The sequence below is a fragment of the Lacerta agilis genome, chromosome 15 (assembly GCF_009819535.1).
Source record: "Lacerta agilis isolate rLacAgi1 chromosome 15, rLacAgi1.pri, whole genome shotgun sequence".
Taxonomy (NCBI): Eukaryota; Metazoa; Chordata; class Lepidosauria; order Squamata; family Lacertidae; genus Lacerta; species Lacerta agilis.
Window position 1 is genome coordinate 37,349,200 of NC_046326.1, and position 24,484 is coordinate 37,373,683.

Below are 24,484 nucleotides of genomic sequence, written 5' to 3' on the forward strand. Positions count from 1 at the left end.
CTGGAGACCTGAGGCTGTGAGGCGGCTGTTTGGTTAAGGCTAAGGAAACAAACATACAAGAGTGCTCACATGACACCATATTGCCATCAAGGCTGGGGCCAGGCAAGTCTTCCTGGGAAGCAGCATTCCACAGTTGGGGTGTCACCACCAAGCAGGCCCTGCCTGGGGTTACCACCCTCTCGCTGCACCTCAAACGGCACCCGTTTCACAGGGGGTGGGAGGGGGGTGCTGGGGACTGACCCTAAACCCTTCTCGGTGCAAAAGCACCTCCTCTATCACCTTGCCCTCCAGTTTTAACGCAGAGTGGTGGCCTTGCTTATTAAACAGGTTGTTATCTCATCTGTCCTTCAATATCTCCAAAAGGCACCTAAGCAGAGATGGTGATAATATGCAAATGTCTTTAAATTTAAATTGATTCATTAAAATCAATGCACTGGTTAAAAAGGAAGGCAATTAATCAGCTAAAATTCTTTAATTGGTTGACAGCTCTACTTCATTATCCACTGTGTATAACCAGTGATTATAGATATAGATTGTGTGTCTGTGTGTGATATTTATAAAAAAAACACACAACCCTGCCAAAACACAGAAAACCCCCAAGTATATAGATATCTAGATATATATATATATATATACACACATGCACATTGAGTAATTCTAAACCAGTACTGAGTATTTGCATGTGTTAATATCCATTTCAAACACCAGATGAACACACATTTCTCATTGGTATATATATATATATATATATATATATATATATATATATATATATATATATATATATATGAATGATGCATTAGAGATAATTTAATCTAAGGTTACCAGATGTCCCCATTTCCCGAGGACAGTCCCCAGATTTACAAATCAGCCCCCATACAAAATCCAGTGAAGTTGAAAAGTGTCCCCGGATTCATTGGGGGGGGGGGAAATCTGGTAACCTTAATTTAATCTAGAGGAGGAAGGGATCCCAGCGGTCATCTAGTCTGACCCTGGCTCCATGCTGGGTTCACAATTTAAGATGCAACTAACACGTCCCTTGCCCCCCTCTCTCTGCCAATCTATGAGCAGTGATGTAACCCTGAGAGGGATTCAGCAGAAGATCCGTTGCTTAACCAATTAGCAAACACAGGCTGATGGGAGACTGCCTGAAACTAAGTCAAACCCAGTGGTCCATCTAGCTCAGTACTGTCAACAATGACTGGCAACAGCTCTCCCAACGTTTGAGACTGGAGTCTCTCCCAGCCCTAAACTGGTGTCGCTGGTGATTGAATCTGGGACCTTCTGCACGCAAGCCAGATGCTGTAGCATGGAGCTACAGTTGTCCCCCCCCCCCATTGTAGAATCATAGAACTGTACGACTTGGGAGGGACCCAGAGGGTCATCTAGTCCAAACCCCTGCCATGCAGGAAACTCAACTAAAGCATCCGTGACAGATGGTCATCGACTTGCTGCTTGAAAACCTGCCATGCAGGAGAGATCACCACCTCCCGAGGGAGACCGTTCCATTGTTGAACAGCTCTTATGGTCAGAAAGTTATTCCTGGTGTTTAGCTGGAATCTCCTTTCTTGTAACTTGAAGCAACTGGTTCAAGTCCAAGAGTTTGAGAAAACAAGTTTGCTCCATCTTCCATATATTTGAAGACGGCTATCACATCTGCTCTCAGTCTCTTCTTTTAAACATGCTTGTTATTTCAGAAATGTAGTGGTTAAGAGCAGTAGTCTCATAATCTGGTGAACGGGGTTCGCGTCTCTGCTCCTCCACATGCAGCTGCTGGGTGACCTTGGGCTAGTCACACTTCTCTGAAGTCTCTCAGCCCCACTCACCTCACAGAGTGTTTGTTGTGGGGGAGGAAGAGAAAGGAGAATGTTAGCCATTTTGAGACTCCTTCGGGTAGTGATAAAGCGGGATATCAAATCCAAACTCTTCTTCTTCCAACAGCCCCACTTGGAGGTCAAGGATGATTGGAGTTGTAGCCTGGCAACATCTTGCAGGCCACAGACTTCCCAGCCCTGAGTTCGGTTATAACAAGAGAAAAGAGGGGAATATGGGTGTGACACAGTCCACACTGCAATCAACAGGCTTGGGGGGTATTTTGTTTGCTTGTTTATTCAATTTACATGCCGCCCTCATTGTTTGCAAGATGGCGCAGGGAAGAGATTCCAAAAGCCTTCACTTGAAAACATGGTCCTACTCCTGAGGTCTGCCTGACTTGGCAGAAGAGAAGATGTGAGGCTGGGAGACAGTATTAAAAGAGGTGGTCTTAAAAACCGGGTGTTTTGTAAACAATAGGAAGAGTTAAGGAGGAATTAAAATTCGATAAATAAAACCATTCATCGGCCCCAGCTACTGGAACTTTGGGAAATAAACATTGACATGTCTCCCTGGGTTCTAGGAAGCTGCTGTTTGTTGATATGCCACCCATCTGGTTGGGTTGCCCCAGCCACTGTGGGCAGCTGCCAACAAATTAAAAACATTAAGCACAGTAAAACATCAAACATTAAAAACTACCCATATACTTATTCAGACCGCTGGTCTACCTTTCTCAGGTGCTGTCTACACTGACTGGCAGCATCTCTTCAGGATTTCGGATGAGGACAATTCCCAGTCTTACCTGGAGATGAAAGCTGGGACCTTCTGCATGCAAACGAAGTGCTCAACGATTGAGCTTTGGCGCTTTCCTGCCATTACTCAAATCCTTTCTCCTCTCCTTGTCCAATAGTACACATCTAAAGTCTCACGTCCAACGCCAAAACAGCTGGCTGCAACCCAATTTCACACCCCAGTTCTTAGCTTTACCACTTACAGTTTTAGCAAAAGGATAAACCATGACTCTCAAAAACTTTCCCCAGGGGTGGGGGACCATGCAACTAAATCCAAGAACAGAAATATGACAAACTCTGAAGGGGTCCACAGTATGGTTGTGGTGGTTGTTGTTGTTGTTGTTGTTGTTGTTTTAAAATAAGTTTATGCCAGGCAAATTTTGACTCTTCGCAAAGCTGGAGAAAATGGGAGGCAGTGGAGAGGAGGGGGGGGGGAAGCGGGCAAAAATCAATGTCCTTCTCTAAGATCTACAGCTCTGGCTTTGCTGCAAATGCACATAAAGATTTATTCATCCATGCTACATACATTTTCTAAGACAAAAGTCAATACTCACCTTGACACAGATACTTTCTGCACCCTAGAGGGGGCGGGGTGGGAAAAAATCTTCGATTTTCTGATGGGGATAACTGTCCTCGTTCCGCCACTTGGAGAGCACACGTTAAGATAGAACTCACACTGTCATTTCATTTCCTGAAAGTAGCTTTTTGCAACAAGCGCCCACAATTTTTATTTTTATTTTTTTTAAAAATAGGGTTACCATTTGGGGCCGAGGGTAATCCAGCTCTGTCAATATACCACCTTTCTTCGCATTAAAAAACAAAAAACAAAAACTAGCAAAGTTTCTAGTCCTTATGCCTGTAAAAATACTGTAGAAAGAAGGGGGTGTCCTGTTTTAGCTCAAGTCACAGCTAGAATTACAGAAAATAACTGAGCTTCATTGGATTGGAGGGGGGAGTTCTAATCATTATTTTTAAAGAACGGTGGCACCGTCAGGTGGGGGCAGACCCCCAGAGCCCCACACAGCAGAATGAGCAGGAGGGGCCCTGAATCCAGCAGGGCTGGCTTACCAGGGTTTGAAGTGAAGTAAAGTGATTAATATACCTTACCATCTAAAGAACTGTTCTGGCCTAAGTCTAAAATTGCCCGAGTGCACCATTGTCCCGAAGGCTCAAGGCAGACAGAAATATTTAAAGCTGCAAAACATAAAAACAGAACCCACAATTTTAAAATACCAACCTGTCCCAGGTTCCGCTCGGCTTCCAAAAACAAACTCGCCACCTCTCAAAAATTGCTAAGGAAGCAGCAAAGGTCCCTTTCTAAACAACAAATGGGCGAGTGGACATCTTCCTACCACTTGCCTTTTCTGAATCTTGTCAAAGCATCACTTTTGCACAGGACTGTCCAAAGCTACAAGGCAGGCAATGCAACTTATCAAATGTCTGTCGAAATGAAGGAGATAATTAATTGTTCAGTGTTTAGCAGCTAGAAAGTAAATCAAAAGGGTCTTTTAACTGGCCAGCAGCTTCATTTTCAAGCTTCCCACTACCTGCCTTTTTTATACAATCAAGAGGACTAGAAACCCTTCCCTCCCTTTTAAAAGAGAACCTCCTCCTCTGCTCACTGTGGCTCTAACGGAATTCCTGAAGCTTCAGCTATGTGGACGAGGATCAGGAAGGGCAGAATGATAATGAGACTGGAACTAGCTGGTAGATAGAAGCTCTATCCAATTAGATTTCAATAAGCTCTATCCAATTAGATTTCAGCTACTCCTCAATAAACACAAGGTGATGTCATCACACTGTTTACATTCCCTCTCAAGCTGGGTTGCTGCCACTGCTGACCAACATTTCATCTTGGTGGTTTCTCCTAAGCTCTGGATCCCCTCGCCAAGGGACACTCAAGCTAGCTCCATCCTCAGTGACTTACCACCAGCAGGCCAAGACATTTTGGCCCCAAAGCTGACATGTAACCCATCTGGGTTCATGCAGAAAACACCAACAATGCTTTGTTTTAAATTGTGATTTGCAGAGTCAACCACGAGTTGTCCCACAGACGGTTGAAGAAACTGTGGCTTGTTTCTCCAAAGCTTGCTTTGTTTTCCAGGTGAGCTTAACTTGTGCTTCTGTAAGCTTGTAGACAGACAGATGGCTACAAAAAAAAAAAAGTCTGAGGCCAACCAACAGAAGTCTGGTGGCCAAACAAAACCATGGGTTAAGTACCGGCTTCACAGGCGATACCAAACCATAGTTAAAACCAACCAAGGTTTGTAAGCTAATACGGCTTCAGAACATGGTTTCCTGGAAGCAAACAAACAAACTCTAGTTAAGCAGATCGGCTAGGTTCACACACAACACTAAATCACAATTTCAATACACCATGGTTCCAACCAAGCCACTATTGTTGAAATTGGTGTTCGCTGGTAGTTTTTAGCCATGTCTTTACCTGTCTTCATTTTAGGCTTTAAAAAAAAAAAAAAAAAAAAATCTAATAAAAAATACAGAAATACCGTAATACTGTCAGCCGCCATCAACACTGTTTGGTGGGAAGGAGGAGTATACTGCCTTGAGAACTTTGGCGAAGAAATGTTTAAAAATAAAATATATTCAGCAGCTAAAATGAACTGCGAACAGAAATGAGCCCCGGCACATTTCAGGTTGCATTGGACCTCTAAGGCTCTGGTTGAGAGCCCCACCTTGAAGAGAAAGCAGCTCTGTTTCCTTCAACACTGGCTTTTAAGAGCACCAGAGGCAGCTCTGCTGGATCAAAGGCCCATCTAGTCTGGCATCCTCTTCTCAGCGGTCAAACAAGGAGCCTGGAAGCAGGACATGAACTTAACAGTGCTCTCCCCACCTGTGATTTCCAGGAACTGGCATTCGGAGGCAGAACATAACCATTGTGGGGAGAAACGGATAGCCTTTGTGAAATTGTCCAAGACCTCTAAGCTCACGGCCATGATTACTTCTTGTGGGAGGGAGTTCCACAGGTTTGCCTATGTGCTGCGTTAAGGACTTCCTTCGGTCTGCACTGACTCTTCCAACTCTCGGCTCCACTGGATGCCCCCGAGTGCTAATATTCTACGAGAGGGAGAAAAGTCCAAACAAATCCCCATTCATTTTGTTTTCTCTTAAACTGTCTTGCCCCCCCCCACCCCCTACTCTTAAATCGTTCAAATAAATATTGAGTGTTGCTGCCGGACTACGAAAGGCTTTAAATGGCTTGTGCTAAAATGACTGCATTACATTAGAACGGGATAACATAGTGTTATTTTTTTATTTTTTATTGTCTTTATGGATAAACTTTAATATTTATTGTATGCCCGTAAGAGGTTTCCTGGCACTCAAGCGGCATATATATACCTTTCGTTAAACAAAACAAACAAATAGTTGCTTTGTCTTTTGTATATGGGGGGGGATTTCACCCTTAAAAAAAAAAGGCAGCATAGAAACATTTTGAATAAATAAATGAGGCGGCCAGCTCTGTAAAGCTGTTTTATTCAGTTTTAAGGATTGGGGGGGGGGGGGGCGGTTGCAGAGGCGACACCTCAGGCAATCAATACAGGTAACATACATATGCACATGATACTTATGCAAGATAATCTCCATTGGAGATTGATCACAGCAGGCTAATAAATCCACTTTATAGGGATTTAATTTCCAGCTTTTTTGACCTTCTGAATGAAAACAAGTGAATCATCTTCTCTCTGCAGAGGTTAGTCCCGGTGTAAATCTAACAAAGAGCATCTCTCAACTGGGGGAGGGGCAGAAGAGGCAATCCACAAATCCCCCATCAGCAAAAAAAAATTAAATACTTTAGGGGAGAACAAGTCACCAAAAGCATTGTATTGGTTGCTTCCCACTTTTTGTCTCCTTGGAAGCCACCACTCAGGTGATGGGCCGCACATATTTAAGAACAGACCCCCCCACCCCCAAGAGTTTAGAACAGCCTAACTCCCAACCTGGTTGCCCTCCAGAAGTTTTGGACTACGATTCCCATCAGCCCCAGCTGTTCCTGCAAACAAACATCTGCAAGGCGGGAAGAGAGGGTGGTTTAGGGCATGACCATAAGCAACTATTCTGGTGTTCTATTCCCTTCATTCTCACTTTAAAATCGCGTCTCCTTAGAACGGAGACGATTGGATAGTTACAGCCATCAAGTTCCGCTCAAGGGCGTGCCACTAACAAACACGGTTGTGCTGTATCCTCTGTTAATCTTTTCCCCAGGAACACAAACACACACATAGAGACACACACACACACACTGTTGTTTAATTTTGATTTCATTTCACGGGGTCTCTGTCCACCGTCAAGGAGTTCAAGTACACAAGAAGGTCCCCTATGAAGTGTCCTTCGTACAGAGAACCGGGGTGCGATGGATTGCTTTCATCCGGATTTGACCCAGAGATGGCGAACGTGAAACTTTGAAGTTATTCTCACGCTTCCATATTGCTCATAGGCCCTTCAAGTGGCTGGTTTCATGCCCTCAACATATGGGGGGGGCACAGTTTGGCAGAGCAGTTGCCCAACGCTTCCAAGACACACTTCACCGTGTGAACCCATCTTCGCTGAGGTTGTCATGTGTTGGGTGAGCCTTGAGGTTTGAGCTTCCAGGAGCATTCCGACTCCAAGGAAGTGGAGATACCTCCGGGGGGTTCTCAACCGGATCAAGTAGGGTGGGTGGTCCTGGTTATGCTCAAGAAACGACGGCTCCATCGACATGGGAGGAAGGGAAGGGAGCAGGAGAAGTCGCAGAGCGATGGATAGTGTCCGAATGTGGTGGGCGTTCCCCTCTCCTAGGTTCAGGACTTGTGGCAGCACAACACTAAGCGTGGTCGCCTCCTTCGAGATGTGGCCGTTTGCCAAAGAGGGACCGATAAAGTTCCGTACTGGGTGGGAGAGGAGGGGGAGAAAGAGAAAGAGAACAGAAAAGCACAACCATTTTATTCGATTTCATTTATCAGCTTTGAACACGAGCCAATCAGAAGCAGCGGAAGCCCTGTCAGACATTCAGTTTCCAAAAATCGTTCGAGAACCAGAACAGTCATTTCGGGAGCCGATTTATTCGGGAGCCGAGATGTTTGAGATCCAAGGTACGACTGTAGTTGTGTTCTATGTTATGAATCAAGGAATCATAGGACTACAAATTTGGAAGGGACCCAGAGGGTCATCTGCTCCAGGACCCCCCTGCAATGCAGGAATCTCAGCTCAAGCATCCATGAGAGATGGCCATGTTTCTTTTCACTTCCCAATGTCATTTCTTATCAATTAAACATTCGGTGTGGCGCGAGCAAATTTTTATTCTGAAAGGGTGGCTCAGGAGGAAACGTCTAAGAACCACCAACCTACACATTAGTGGCTGGTGCTCAGTAGGGCTGGGAGTCCAACCATCGCTGGACCCACAGAGTCAATGACCAGCAGAGCTGGAGGCAAATAATTCTAGTTTTGTCTCCATCCTCCTCCCTGTTGAGCTCTGCATGGGCAACACTGGGGCTAAGGAGGAGGAGGAAGCTGGCAGCCAGGGCCACACACACCCCCAGACTCACTGCAAGTAAGAAGACACGGAGATGAGAGCTGGCCACGCTCAAGGCTGGTGGTGTCAGAGCCCCATTCACCCTAATGGGCCAGACCCATTCTCTAAAAACCAGTAAGTCACAATAATAGCCTCCCCGGAAACCAAGTTCTGTAACTTTGGTGACACTGCTGGGAAGGCAACACTGGCAGGAACATGGGAGATCAAACACCATGCAGGTCCTCTGAAGATGACCTGAGCATGCAGGCAAGAGGGACACACGGAGGGAATGAGTCTGTTCCCAGGGAAGGACACAGAGCATGTGCAGATGCCGAGCCACCAGTGCAAGACCACCCCTGTTTGGAGGAGAGTCTCCACGTTCTGTACCAGCTGAACAGCTTTCAAGGGCCGCCCCAGGAGGAGAGTGCTGCAGCGGTCTATTTCTGAGGTGACACGAGGGTTAAGGGAAAGGAGGGGCAAGAAAGGGGGGGCGGGAGAAAGCAACTTTTCAAGGTCAATTTAGAAGAAGCAAGCGGCGACCATCATCCACGGCTTCAAATGAAAAGGCTGCGAGATAATTAAAAATGCATTCGGCAATCTTTATTAATAAACACGAGGGCTGGGGAGACCTTGTGTAGTGCCACTCTCTCGCGGCACAGAAATATGTAAATACTGCGCCAGGGCTAGATTCCATCTCTCCGGGGAATGAGGTTTTTCTTCCCCCTATAAGTTTGCCCTTTCCATACAAGGCTTTTCAAGGAAGAGAACAAGATTGAATATTTTAATAGGATGTATGAGACCGCGGTGGTGTAAGGAGGATTCAATCAGGCAGGCTGCGTGGGACTATAATTTAGTTTTCATATATGTTGTTCTTTTTTCCTTGAGGTTGACACAGAACCGGAGGGGGAAGGGAGGGGGAATGAAAACAGCCCAGCAACAAAAGACACAAATTAATAGGGCCCACTATCAACAGTGGTGTTGATAACAGGAACAGGACGGCTTTTGTCAAACACGCACACAGACAAAATTAAGCTATGATTCATAAATAAATATAAAAGTTCATATATTTGAAACCTGCGACGACAGAAAGGTCTATCTATATTAGTATATTATGTGTATATATTTGTGTGTGTGTACGATATATAATGAGGGTGAAAGAGGAGAGCGGAAAATATCGTCTGAAGCTCAACATAAAAAAACTAAGATCATGGCCACTGGTCCCATCACCTCCTGGCAAATAGAAGGGGAAGAAATGGAGGCAGTGAAAGATTTTACTTTCTTGGGTTCCATGATCACTGCAGATGATGACAGCAGTCACGAAATTAGAAGACGCCTGCTTCTTGGGAGAAAAGCAATGAGAAACCTAGACAGCATCTTAAAAAGCAGAGACATCACCTTGCCGACAAAGGTCCGTATAGTTAAAGCTATGGTTTTCCCAGTAGTGATGTATGGAAGTGAGAGCTGGACCATAAAGAAGGCTGATCGCCGAAGAATTGATGCTTTTGAATTATGGTGTTGGAGGAGACTCTTGAGAGTCCCAAGAAGATCAAACCTATCCATTCTGAAGGAAATCAACCCTGAGTGCTCACTGGAAGGACAGATCCTGAAGCTGAGGCTCCAGTACTTTGGCCACATCATGAGAAGAGAAGACTGCCTGGAAAAGACCCTGATGTTGGGAAAGATTGAGGGCACAAGGAGAAGGGGACGACAGAGGACAAGATGGTTGGACAGTGTTCTCGAAGCTACCAACATGAGTCTGACCAAACTGCAGGAGGCAGTGGAAGACAGGAGTGCCTAGCGTGCTCTGGTCCATGGGGTCACGATATATATATATATTCAGAATTTGTGTATATTAACAGGACCACCATCAAGCTCAGAAATCCTGTATCTTTACACACAGTCAAGTTGCTAATCCTCATGGCTGGTTAGACGAGGGTGAGAAAACTTGATGTCAACAAACGTCACGATCAGATGCAACAAAGTAAATAACACTTCCCAAGCAGACTTTTCAAATCTCTGCTGCTCAGCAAGTGAGACAACCAAAAGAGATTCCAGCATTCCTGGAGAGTCACAGCCACAGGGACAAGACACCAAATCTCAAATGCTGTGTACCTAAAACGCTTATGGAGTTGTGTATCTACATCAGTGCTTCCCAAACTTGAGTCTCTCCAGCTGTTTTTGGACTCCAATTCCCATCATCCCTGACCACTGGTCCTGCTACTGAGGGATGGTGGGAGTTGTAGCCCAAAAATAGCTGAAGACCCAAGTTTGGGAAGCACTGATCTAGAGTTATCCTCCTAATGGCTACTGCAGGCTTCCTCAACCTCAGCCCTCCAGATGTTTTGAGACTACAATTCCCATCATCCCTGACCACTGGTCCTGCTAGCTAGGGATCATGGGAGTTGTAGGCCAAAAACATCTGGAGGGCCGAGGTTGAGGAAGCCTGGGCTACTGCATGGCCTATCAATGCTAAGTTGGACAGACCAATGGTCTCCATCGATCTAAGCCAGCTTCCTATGTTCCTATTAGCTCAGACCAGGGGTCAGCAACCTTTTTCAGCCATTGGCTAGTCCACCGTCCCTCAGACCATTTGGTGGGCCAGACTATATTTGGGGGGGGGGGAATGAACGAATTCCTATGCCCCACAAATAACCCAGAGATGCATTTTAAATAAAAGCACACATTCTACTCATGTAAAAACATGCTGATTCCCGGACTGTCCACGGGCCGGCTTGAGAAGGCAATTGAGCCGCATGAGGCGCACAGGCCTTAGGTTGCCTACCCCTGGCTCAGACGATGAGGACTGGAATTTTTATTTATCGTTTTATTTTTAGCAGAAGAGCTGAAGCTCAGGGGTAGAGCACCTGCTTTGTGTGTATAAGAGCCCATGCTCAACCTCCGGCGTCTCCAGGTAGGGCTGGGAATTTCCCCTGCCCGAAACCTTGGAGAGCCACTGCCGGTCAGTGTCGGCAATACTGAGCTAGATGGCATCTTCCTGCTCCACTAGCTTTCGATTTAACCACAGGAGAGCAGCTTTCCGCACAGCCCTGACTCCTTAAGGTCAAGCACATGGCGAAATGCTGCATCTCTAACGTTCCTTGTCTCCGTACGACTCGAGAGGCCATTTCTATTAATAGTCAGAGACCAGAAGCCAGAGGGAGAAAGAGCATCAATCTGGGCTGGCTGGACAGTTTGCCCGAAAGGCTCTGCGGAAAACACGGAGGGCGTTCAAATTAGCCGAGCGCCGAGGAGTGGCCCATCTAGCGAGTAATTAATAGTGCTCTCTCCCAAGGTAAGAGCGTGCAGGAGGGTGTGGGGTCGAAACAGGGGTCTCCCCTGAATTAAAGTTTAACTTGCCCTTTATTGCAACCTACAAAAATCAAGTAATGAGCAGTAACATTTTTATTTCTGTTAAACTGTCATTTTAGGCTGAGCTGGGGATAATTACCTATTTCTACCGCAGTAAGGTTTTATCACCCTTAGTGAGGCATTTTCTAATTTAATATTTTTACTATATTATCATAAAACCTTGCTTTGGAGCCGGGATGGAGTGTGGAGGGGGGGAGTGATCACGGGCCGTTTGCCATAAAACACGTGAGTACCTTAGCTTTATTATTTATGTATTCCGTTAGAAAGGGGAGCAGGGGTGTTTTTTTTGGGGGGGGGGAGAATGCAGGGTGCCAGCTAGATGCAGTTTGGGTGCAACTGGAATTCTGCACCTCTCCCACAGACAGAAACCTGTCCCCTAAAAAAGTCAAAGGGAAGCTGATAGGAGGTAGAACAAGATCAAATCTGAGAGTTGGCGAGACTGTAAATATTATGCACTGTAATTAGGATATTTGCATAAGAAATAAACGCCACCCTGATTTAGGAAAAAGAATCTGTGCAGGTGGGTCAGCGCATGCCCATCCCGCTTAAATTGGGGGAGGGGGTGATTTTCTTGGTGTAGAAGGGAAACAGGTGTCCCCAGTCGTAGCAGCACAGGAAGTTGCCTCATGCAGAATCAGCACAGCACTGCCAAGACTGACCAGCAGCAGCCCTCCAAGACAGGGGTAGGCAACCTAAGGCCCATGGGCCACAAGCAGCCCATGGGGGTCGTTTAACCGGCCCACGAGCCACCCCTGAACCAAGCCGCCTGCTAGGCAAGCCCCCATGTGTTGTGCTAAACCAGCACAGCGCAGGGGCTCACTTCCGCGGCGCCAGAAATCGCGTCGGTGCAGGCGCCGACCCCCAAAATCGCATTTGTGCAGACGCCGGAAATCGCAGGCACGGGAGATTACACGCACGGACAATCTGGCCCATGGAGGGATCTTTGCCGGAGTGAACTGGCCCTGGCGAGGTAAACCTTGCCAACCCCTGCTGCAAGATTTCAGACCTGGGGTCTTTTGCAGCCCAACCTGGACGTGCCGAGGTTTGATCCTGGGACCTTCTGCATAAAGGTAAAGGCAAAGGACCCCTGGGTGATTAAGTCCAGTCAAAGGCGATTATGGGGTGCTGCGCTCATCTTGCTTTCAGGCTGAGGGAGCCGGTGATTGTCTACAGACAGCTTTCCGGGTCATATGGCCAGCATGACTAAATTGCTTCTGGCACAATGGAACACCGTGACGAAAACCAGAGCGCATGGAAACGCCGTTTACCTTCCCACTGCAGCAGTACCTATTTATCTACTTGCACTGGTGTACTTTTGAACTGCTAGGTTGGCAGGAGCTGGAACAGAGTAACGGGAGCTCACTGCGTTGTGCAGATTCGAACCGCCGACCTTCCAATCAACAAGCCCAAGAGGCTCGGTGCTTTAGACCACAGCCCCACCAGAGTCCTTCTGCATGCAAGGGTGTTGTTCTAATAAGCGATGGCCCTTCCCAAATGGATGGTTAGTCCGCAGCATAGATACATAGGAGTTAGCTTTTTATGCAGTCAGATTGTTGGTGCATCTAGCTTGCTATTGTACACAGAGAGTGGCAGTGACTCTCCGGGATTTTCAGACAAGGGGATATTCCCTGTCCTACCTGGAGATGCTGAGGACCGAACCCGGGACATTCTGCTTGCAAAGGGTTCTGCATGCAAAGTGCAAACAGCAACAACTCTCCCCACTTGCGACTCCCAGCAGCTGGTGTAAAGCAACTCTGCTTAATCTGCATGACTTATGCAGGTCACAGAATTCAGGGTACTCTCCCCCCCCCCAACACTCCTGCTATGGGATTTTGAGGACATGCAACTCCAAACGCAGGGTGAGCTAGGGGCTTTTTGTGTGCCCACATGCCAATGGGAGCAAAACCAAGTGCCGGCGATGGTTTGATCCCCAAAGGGAACAGGACAAAGTGTTGTAGAAGTGAACCGTTCCATGGTTTCAATATAACTATCAAAACAGGGCAAAATACAGCAGCATTTATTTTAAGCCGCTCATGTTCTCAGTATCTCTGATGGCATTATAAAAAAAGGAGAGAGTGAGCACTAGGGGGCAATCTCACCCTCGTTTAACCACCAGAACTTAAGGAAAAGGGCGCGCACACACAATATAGAAACCACACCAGAGAATGTGGGCGATAACAAGTATACCAGGCCATAAATTAACCAGAAGCTAGCCGGTAGCAGTTTCTCCTTCTCCCCAGGTCAGGATCGGGGGCTCTCCAACAACAGCCACTTTTTAGATTCCCACCATGTTCTTCGGCTGCATTCACGTGGTTTGTTCTATTCAACATCATGGTGGTTTATTCTATTTAATTTCCCAAACTGTCAATTTCCACACTATCTTTCACACAACGAGTGCAAACTTAGCACTCATTTCCATATTGCTTGCAAACGGGATTTTTCCTGGAAGGAAAGTAACACAGAAACGAGCACAAAACTTGCACGATATTCCACTACAGTTCCAGGAAGTGGCTTCTATGCGGAACTTAACAGGGGAAAGGCGTTAAAGTGAAATAAATGCCATGGAATCCCAAAGGGTGACCTCCAACAGGTCTCCTCCCGAGATAAGATCGAGATTTACAATGATTTCAGACAGGCAGCAGTGGTGGGAAATGTAGGAAGAGGAAAAGGGATTCTTCCTGCCCAGCTGTGCAAATGACGGCCATGGACAGCAATGGCTTCTCTTTCACCCCCCCCCTCCCCTGCTTTGTGGGGGTGGGTGGAATGCTCTTAATCCGGCCCCCAGCGTCCCTTTTGGGGGGGTTCACTGTGGCTACAACTACCCTATACATTTAAAGCACTGTTATAGCACTTAAACAAGTCATGGCTCCCCGTGAAGAATCTTCGGAACTGTAGTCAAAACCAAATTAAAAATTAAAAAATTCCTTCCGGTAGCACCTTAAAGACCAACTAAGTTTGTTCTTGGTATGAGCTTTCGTGTGCATGTACACTTCTTCAGATACTTCCTCTTGGGAACTGTAGTTTGCTAAGGCTGCTGAGAGTTGTTAGGAGACAACCTGAAGTTGGCGGTGTGCGACTGAATGCTCCTTGGACAATGGCGCCCTTAGAATCTAGAGGGGTGGGTCAAGGAATCCCCCTTGTTGACAGGGCATGGCTTTGGCGCCCGGCTGCTGCATGCTCTCTCCCCTGTGACCCGGAAATCAAGAACGGACCGTGCAAAAGAAGCACACCCAGCCCCAGAAGCTGCAGAGAGTCAACTATGCAGAGCTGAGGAAGATACGGCTTCCCCGACGGGTTAATAAAGAGAGAACAAACTCAAATTTGGATAGAGAAATCACAAAAAAGAGCACATACACAAACAAAAGGTTTGTTTGTTTGTTTTAAATAGTATTTTGGCCAAGGAGGGGGTCCTTTTTTGTGTACTCTAATATCCCGCAGCCCTAGAATGGTTTCTTCCCTTCCACAGCTTGACTGTTTCGTAACAGATTCTACGCAAGAGATGACAAATTGTCTCGCTGGGGGGGAAGCAACAAATCATCCTGCCGCTCTTAACAGGTTAGCTTTATTTATTTTACTTCTTCGCTGTTGTTTTTTAAAGGACATTTCCATAACGAAAGAGGTGCATGAAATTTTGCTCTGCGGGGCACTGCCTGCATTTACAGCCCGTTCAATTGCCAAGACTTGAGGGGAGCTGACTTTTGGGGAGGCCTGGCTATGAATGGAGTTATTGCAGGGGGCAAGGTCTGGGCTTAGGGACGGTGGAGAAAATTGTATATTCCAAGCCTACCTAATTTGCGCGTGTGTCTGTTCCCCCCCCCCAAAAAAAATATATACAGTGGTACCTCGGGTTACATATGCTTCAGGTTACATACTCCGCTAACCGAGATATAACGCTTCAGGTTAAGAACTTTGCTTCAGATAAGAACAGAAATCGTGCTCTGGCGGCGCAGCGGCAGCGGGAGGCCCCATTAGCTATAGTGGGGCTTCAGGTTAAGAACAGTTTCAGGTTAAGAACAGACCTCCGGAACGAATAAAGTACGTAAGCAGAGGTACCACTGTATATGTATATAGCAATAAGAAGACTTCCAAACATATTGGAATTATCAAAATATAGATAAAAACATAACGTACATGCAAAATTACATTGCCCAGGCAGGCTTACCTAAACTGAAAATTTTTGAAGCAGGTGGTGATAACAGTACAGTGAAGGCATCTGCTTAATATCAATACGCAGGGAGTTCCAAAGAATAATATAATAATGCAATTAATAATATAATATAATATAATATAATATAATATAATATAATATAATAAGCAGTGGTACCTTGCTTCTCAAACACCTTGGTACTCAAACAACTTGGAACCCAAACACTACAAACCCGGAAGTGTTCCTGTTTGCGAACTTTTTTTGGAAGCCGAATATGCTCCATTTTGAGCGTTACGCTGAGGTCTGTCTGTTTTTGCTATTTATTTTGCGTGTTTGTTTTTGAGGCTCTTTTGTTTTGTTTTTTGTGACTGTGTGGAATCCAGTTCAGCTACTGATTGATTGATTGATTGTGTGACTGCAGTACACTGTTTATTGGTTTCATTTTATGGATCAATGGTCTCGTTAGATAGCAAAGTTCATATTAAATTTCTGTTTTAGAGGGTTGTTTTTAAAAGTCTGGAACAGATTAATCCATTTTGCATCACTTTCTATGGGAAAGTGCGCCTTGGTTTTGGAACGCTTCGGTTTTGGAACGGACTTCCGGAACGGATTAAGTTGGGGAACCAAGGTACCATTGTATAAAATAATAATAGGGGCTGCCACACTATGTGGAACTCGTGAAAATGCCAGAAACTGCAGAAGGAAGCGGTCAGGTGGCTGCACATGGGGGTTAAAACGGCCCTCCAAGTAAACTTTCAAAAGATAACTTCTTGTATTTGCAGAGATAGCGGGATTGACAGCTCCAGACCCAAATTCCCCCACTAATCCAACCACTCAGTGTTTTTAATACCAGGCATACAAAGTACGCAGAGTAAAAGACTAGGAACTTGTGAAGATTCCCCCCCTGCTAACTCTTATGTCACAGAACCGTATTAATCCTTTAATGCCCGGATTTCCTAGTGGAACCTCCTACAGTTCGCAGCAAGACAGGCAGAGACTGACACAGAGGAAGAGCCTGCTTTTTAGAACATGGGAACCTAGTCTGGGAAAATGCGCCACCCCTGACTAAAGCACATATAGCCTGCCCACTTTTGGTAGCCAACAAGAGGAGGTACGACAAGGGCAATGGCATCCCAACATCCTAAGTATTTCGGCCTCACACCTAACTTTGCTTCGCCAGAGTTTCCGCAGAGAACGCCAAACCATCCGGCTACCGTAGCTCAGTGGTTAGAGTGAGCCTATGGCTATCTTTCAACACAGCCTACCTCAAGGGGTTGTTGTGTGGATGGGGCACGGGGGTGGAGAACTATGTATGGTGTGCTCCTTGGAGGAAGGATGGGATAAAATATTAGGAACTATGCAAAAAAAAAAAAAAAAAGGCGGCAACTAAGCCAGAAAGCTCAGGTGACTTTTCTTCTCTGTGCTGGGTTATGTTCAACCACTGACGCGAGTCATGCCTATTAACAATGGGTCTACTCTTTGGGAAAACCCATAAACATCAGGTCCCCAAACGCAGGAAAACAGCCACTGTCTTGGCACTGGATGCTATCGATTGGTGATGGTGTTGTGGACCAGAATTTGGACATTGGAATCAGAAGAATTTAGTACAGTGGAGTCAAGTCCTTCAGGAAGAGCAGTGGGTCGATAAAATTTGATGGAATCTAGGCACCTTTTACGGTGCTAGGATAACAAGGCAAAGAGCAGTCCTTGGCGCCCCCAAAGCCACAGAGATTGTTTGGGGTAGACTTATGACTCCTGGTATTTGCAGCCCCCCCAAAAATATCAAAGTGGGGGTGAAGGAGGCTGTTAAACAGGCAAAGCTGCTTTTTATAAATTAGATTTTGCCTCTCACCTACACCTACCTCACGGGGTTGTTGTGAGGATAAAGTGGGGACACAGAGAACCATGTACGCCACCTTGAGCTCCTTGGATGAAAGGTGGGATAAAATAAAATAAAATAGTTTTTTTGTGTTGTTGTTTTTTAAAAGTGCTGTGTTCAAGTGTTCTTTCCCAACAGCAATGCGCCAGGTGTGCCTGAGCATGTTCGCGCACACATGGCGTGGGTGTCCCTGACAGCATCTGTATCAGCGGGCAAATTATAAACCATGTCAATCCAAGTTAATGCAAAGCTGTAATCCTCTTTAACTAGAGATCAAAATCAGCGCCATGAGTTATGTTTGTCCCGCTGTCTGATAAGGAACAGAGGGAGACGCTAATAAAGAAAGGAGCGACGAGGAACCCTTTTAACGATGCCATTAAAAGGCGCTGCCAAGTTTAGAAACATTGCTCTAGTTCCGGACCAATTAGAAGGGGGGGGGGTTGCACAATCTTTGCCCCAGTCCTCTTTCATGTGCCAGGAGCATCCCACCCCCCCTTTACCCAACTCCCTGAGCCTATGGGAAGAAGGAGCTCTGCGCAAGGGTACTCTCCCCTCCTGACTGGTCCCTAGAAGCATGGATAGCCATTGTGACTGGTAGCCACTGATGTTGCAACAACTTGGGGACTTTGAACTTATGAGAGAAGCTCCATTGCAAAGGGTTATTTTACATGGAGAGTGGATACCTAGCACAGAATCTGACATCCTAAAAAAAAAAGCACCGGGTTAATTTAATTACTGGATACCTCCGGGGTGTCCGTATGTCACAATTCCACGGAAATGCAGAACTGATCCTTTTAAACATTAAATTTATATCCTGCCTTTCCTCCCAAAGCAGCCCAGAATGTGGTGTTGGGTGCAGGAACTAAAACAACATGTTTATTTAAGAGCAAGTTTCTAGTTCTCAAGAGATGTTATGCAGGGCAATGACTACCAAAGTCTCAAAAGGATAAGGCAGGTGGATGAACAAGGTTTTCCTTAAAGAGCTGCTTTCTGCGCAATGCTTTCAATCCCAGACCAATAGTGAAGAAGAAGAAGAAGGAAGAAGAATTAGAGTTTGGATTTGATATCCCGCTTTATCACTACCCGAAGGAGTCTCAAAGTGGAAGGGGTTAATTAGCTAACCTATATATATTCACCTGAATGTATTGTTAGTCCAGTGAATGTATTAAGTATAAAAGTGCCCCTGTTAAGCTTTTCTGTATGAAACTGCTCTGTAAAGCTGTGAACTTTGATCTGCATTGTACTTCTCTCTGGCAAGCTTTGCCTTACTAAGTGTCTGGAGATAACAGTAGACCTTACGCAGAGAGTACTGTAGCTGTCCTTCATTGAGGGGAACTGTTGTCTGGGTCAAGAGATAGGATGGCCTTGCTGGAAGTGCGCAAGAACCAACACTGGGCTAAATGTTCTTTTGCCTTATATGTCCTTTGCCTTATATGTATAACAGGAAATGTACAACAGGAAATGTTCCTTATATGGACAAGAGGAAGTTTTCTGGGGTGGGAAGAGAGCCAGAGAACTGTCTATAAGAACTGTCTGAAAATTGGCTAGTTTTGTACTTGCTTGGCTATCTAAACACCGAAGTACCTCTGCATGCAGAAATTAAATCTTTCTCTCTCTGAAGCCAGAAGCCTCAGGTTTTTTTTTTGCTTCCATGTTTTCTCACCGGGCGCAACAATGGGAACCCGTAGGGGCAAATAAGGCTCCAAAAGCGGCTAACATTCTCCTTTCCCTCCCCCCCCCCCCAACAAACACTCTGTGAGGTGAGTGGGGCTGAGAGACTTCAAAGAAGTGGGACTAGCCGAAGGTCACCCAGCAGCTGCATGTGGAGGAGCGGAGGCACGAACCCGGTTCCCCAGATTACGAGTCTACCGCTCTTAACCACTACACCACACTGGCTCTGTGGTGGCTCTGAAATGCCAGGCCCCCTCTCCTCCAAGTGCATATCTGACTCTTGCCTTGGCTACCCAGAGCCCTTGTGCCATCATCTACACCCCAAACTGCTTTTTCACAAAGTCCCAGATCAGCATTCAAATCTAGAAAGGCGCTTTCCCTCATCCTGCAAGCTATTGTCTGCTGAGTTGGAGAAAACTGTGTGCATCCCAACTCCTTCTGCATCCTTAATCCTTAATGCATCTCCTCTTCCCCACCTCCAAAAGTCCCACCACCAGGCAATTAATTTATTTTATAGGCTGCAAGCATGCTGCTGTTTCCCCCACTACCCCCCCATCCCAGCGCCTGATTTTTCACACTATAAACAAGCGGTGTTTTTATTTATTTTGGGGTCAAGCCTCCAAAATGACGGACGGGGGAGGGGGGAAAAGCCCAGTGCGTGATCACACCGCTGTGAAATGCATTATTTGCATTTTCAATCTCGTAATTCACACTTGCAAACAATGAAATTACCTTCGACTGGCACTAAAGAAAACGCCGTTATCATTACCTTCCCTCTTTCATGCTTATATAGGTTTTGCATTGCAAAAGGGGGGGGGAATTAAAAATAATAATATATGGAAGGAAGGAGGGGGGGAATTGCGGGAGCCGTTTTGAATTGGACGTTGCAAAATTAACTTGGCCTCATAGAAAATGTGGTCCCCAGAAATACAGCCGAGGACAACGGGTCTATGCAGTCCACCTGTGCATCATTTACAAGTAGAAACTGGTGTACATAGTTCAGCCTCCTAAGAAACATAGAAACATCCTTCTTCTATTTTTAAGAAGCTTCCCAAACGGTAGCTGTGTTTGCTTCTTGCAACCGCAATAAAGGCCACATTCCCATGCCATGGCACATTAAACAAGCACGAGTGCAGACCAAAACATCTGGAGGGCACCAGGTTGGGGAAGTCTGGGAAAAAAACCATGGGTGGTCTGTGCGAAACCAAAGTCTATGCTAAGCTAAAAATTGCGGTGGAACTTTTTTTTTTTTTTTGGCAACCCGAGGGCCACAACGCCTCGCGGGCAACCTTCTGGGGGCCGCATGCCAGTGGTGGGCAGGGCAGAGGATGCTCATCTTACCACGCTATGGAAGGTTGCATCCTGGCTTCTCCAAGTGGTTTTAACAACCAGACCAGGGAACTCTGGGAACTGTAGCCCTGTGACGGGAGCAGGGGTCTCCCCAACCACCCTTAACATACTGCAGCTCCAAGAATTCTCCGGGTGAAGCCAAGACTGTCTAAAATGGTATGGTAGAGCTTTAAATTTATACTGCAAATGGGGCCTTAAATGCGTTCTCCTTTACAGTATGTCACAAAAGACTCTTGGTGACATTGAAAACAGTGCAATCTGACTGCATGGAAATTTTCTTTTTCTTTTTAAAGCACACACAAAGCAAGATATAGCTGAAATGTCTGAGCAGCAAATGGCAAGGGCAGAGCCCGGCCTGAACCGCAGAGAAAAGCAGCGTGCGATTCTAGCGGCGAAACGCACCCATCTGGCTCGGCCAGGACAGAAGGCCTGCATTGTGCCGGTGACAAATGGCTAACTGATACAAAGAACCAGGGACAGTGACAGCCTGAAGAACAGGTCAATATCAAGCTGTCACAAAGCCCTCCGAGAAGCGTAATTAACCGCTTACTAACCTGGCATCATCAGTCATCGTGGAATGGTCAATCGGGGCCATAAAGCTGACCAGCTTGCTGTGGACGTGATACCTGAGAAGAGAAACACACACACACACAGAAGATGTGTTGTAACTATTCAGATGGAGGAAATGAAAGCAGAAAGCAGCCTTCTTCTCAAGTCAAGACCACTGGCCTGCTTAGCTCAGAACTTCCTGCACTGGCTGGCAGCAGCTCTCCAGGGTTTCAGGCGAGGAACAATTCCCAGCTGTACTGGAGGTTGGACATGGGGCCTTCTGCACGCAGAGCAGGTGTTCTGCTACTGAGCTGCAGTCCTCCCACAAAGCTGTTGCGCCTTCACGGGAAATCGCTGCAGCTAAGTGATGGAGCACGCTCTGCGCTCACGTGAGGTTTTGATTCAGAGCATCAGATCCCAGCCATACAAAGGCAGCGGTGGGAAGGTCGGAGAGCCCCTTCTCTCCCCAGCACTTTCTCCTCCCACCTCTCTTTCCCTTCAACCCTATACTAGTAGATACAACACTGTATATATATATATATGAGAGAGAGAGAGAGAGAGAGAGAGAGAGAGAGAGAGAGAGAGAGATATTGCATGTTCTTTTGTAATACTGTACAAGTAAAAATTTAGTAAAAATTATTTCCCCAAAAAAAGGAAGAGGAAGAGGAGAAGGAGAAGGAGAAGGAGAAGGAGAAGGAGAAGGAGAAGGAGGTGGAGGTGGAGAAACTCTGCTGGATCAGGCCAAAGGATCATCTAGTACAGCTTTCCGTTCTCACAGTGGTCAACCATGTGCCCCAATGTAAACCTTGTAAGCAAGAAGTTGCACATAACAGAACTCTCCCCGCCTATGATCCCCAGCCACTGCTATACTGATTCGGCCAGTATGGCCATTTGGAGTCCGAACACAGCCAATGTGGCAGCTACGCTTTCAAAGCTTAACTATGACTGCACTGGTCTCCTCTAGCCAACTGGAACAACAAGCCACCCTCCCCAGCTTAGCATTCGTGTCCAAACTGGGGGCGGGAGTCTGTTCCGTTGCAAATAAACTGCCAAGTGCAGAAAACGTGTGCTCTTCTTGACTTACTAATTTTGGTGCCTTCCTATTCGCCCAGATCTTTGGAAAGCAACCCACTTTCTTCTGCTAACCACTTTTGCTTTCTCTATGACCGCTGCTTTTCTTCCGCTTTCATTTCTAGTTATGTTGTGTGTCTATCTTTTTTTTTTCTCTCTCTCTCCTTTCTATCATTATGCACTACCATGTATGTTGCCAGGGAGATGGCACCTCAGGCCTGGGGGTGGGGGTGGGGGGTCAAATGCAGCCCTCGCAAGCCTCTCTGTCTGGGGCCAGTTCTCAAGTCTTGTGGGCAACATAGGCCACATGTATGTGGTAGGTGGGGCCCTAGGCAAACGTGGGACAGAGCAAAAACCGTAAATTCTGCCATCTTCTACACATACTCCCTCTTCTTCTATCCTCCATCCAGGCAAGCAAAAGGCATTGTCAGAGTTCAAGATCATGCTCCAGCCGGCCAAAAGCATTCGAAGAGGGTGCAAAAGTAGGCTGGCAAGGGGCGTGGCCTGAGAAGAGGGGCGTGGCGAGAGGTTTGGAGGGCCATATTTGGCCCCTGGGCCTGAAGTTCCTCTATCCCTGATCTATAATCTTGCAGCTTGACTAGGATCTCCTCTCGCCATCATCCCCAGTGCCGGAGTTACATATAAGCTAAACAAGCTTTAGCTTAGGGCCCCAATCTCTTGGGCCCCCCCCAAAAAAAAAATTAAAGGAGAAACAACAACTGGATGTACATTTCCAAAATATAATATAAAAAAACGAATAAAATAAAACCTACATACAGCAACAGTGTTTTGTTTTTGTGTTGTGAAGGCTCCTATGATGTAAGTAATGGGCCCCGCCTGCTTGCCTGCTCCCTAAAACATCACTGGTTTGCTCATTTCTATATATAGGGTGCCTACATTCTGTCTGGACTGGTGGCATGCCACATTTGCCAATGGCTTTAGGTACCTATTAGGTCCATAAATTACCATATAGCATATATTCAACACACAAAAAAACCAGCGACAATTTGTTGTTGACAAAGGACAGCTGGACATATAAAGGGCCCCATTACTTTCAGTAGCTTAGGGCCTCATCAAACCTAAATCCAGCCCTGGGCACCCCCCTCCCCCTCTTAGGTTTTTGATAACTCGGGGACTGGGTGGGGGTGAGGGGAGAGAGACATAATCCCACAGGCAAAAACTGTTCTAAATCCCTTTGGCTAAAAGGAAGAAGAATAAGAAATAATAGTAATAATAACAGAAAGGTACTATAAGCCCAGCTCAGGGTGGTGCGATGCTTGTCAGGGGGCTCTGGCAGAGTCATGAATTGCGTACGACGCTGACAGGAAGGAATATTGATAGCCAATAATTACAGGCTTTTAGGCCCAACAAAGCAGCTCTACCCTCTTTTCATAAATTATCTCATGACATCTATCTTAAAAATTGCTATGCCAGGCCTGACCCAGCCCCACTCGGCTGACTTGCTATCAAGTGCCCATCTGAGCATGGGATTTATTGTTTTGGTCGCACACACACACACACAAGAGAAAGGGGTGCTTGACGTTGTGAATCTCTCCCCTACCTCCAACCCCCAAAACCAAACCAACCCAGCAGGGAAGGCAGAGATTTTGTGGCTCCAATGCAACAAAAGAGAAACATCTACTTCAAATTTACTCCGACGCACAACTCGGGATAAAAAAAGGTGAATCGGTGGTAACCGACCCAAGAAGCCCCCTAGGTGTTGCTGGACTCCAGCTCCCATCAGCCCAACGTGGCCAACGGTCAGGGTTGCAAGGAGTTCGAGTCAAACCACAATTGATCTGGACGCATTGCTCCAATAGTTGGACTGGCTACGTATTTATTTCCAAGCTCGGTTAAAAAAAAAAAGTGTTGGTATTATTAGCCTGTAATGCTTGGGGTCGCGGCTTAAACATTTAGGAACATGAGAAACTAATTGTGGGCCACCTGAGCACACACACACACACACGCAACGCAACCATGCACACTTGCCTTGCAGCCACGCACACATGCACACTCATCTTCCCGCTCCGAATCTCAGGGGCGACAGATCAAACAATGATGGCGCCAGGCAAACTTCCCTTGGCAGAGCATTCCCCAAATCGGGAACCACCACTGAGAAGGCCTCGTTCTTGTGCTGCCACCCTCCGCATCGCCTCTGATGATGAACGCAATTTTATCTCATTCCCTTTTTTTCTGTATACTGCTTTGATAGCCTCTGCCCATCGATATAAGAAGAAGTAAGGCTGTGTAAGAAACAAATAAATAAAACTCGAAGCTTAGAAGGCAGTCAGGTCCCACAGAATGGGGTGGGAGGGTGAGCTGCAACTGCCCAAGCACCT

At 46.3% G+C, this 24,484-nt stretch overlaps 1 protein-coding gene across 1 annotated transcript in view; it reads right to left on the reverse strand.

Annotated features, from left to right (window-relative positions):
- Nucleotides 1-7,089: 7,089 nt before the first annotated feature.
- The window catches only part of AATF (apoptosis antagonizing transcription factor), a 70,945-nt gene continuing 53,550 nt past the window's right edge, over nt 7,090-24,484 (reverse strand). The window contains exons 11-12 of the mRNA XM_033171904.1: nt 21,080-21,151; nt 7,090-7,486 (exon numbers count right to left, since the gene is read on the reverse strand). Of these exons, the coding sequence (XP_033027795.1) occupies nt 7,423-7,486; nt 21,080-21,151 (136 nt within the window). The 3' untranslated portion in view covers nt 7,090-7,422. The remainder of the gene's footprint in view (nt 7,487-21,079; nt 21,152-24,484) is intronic.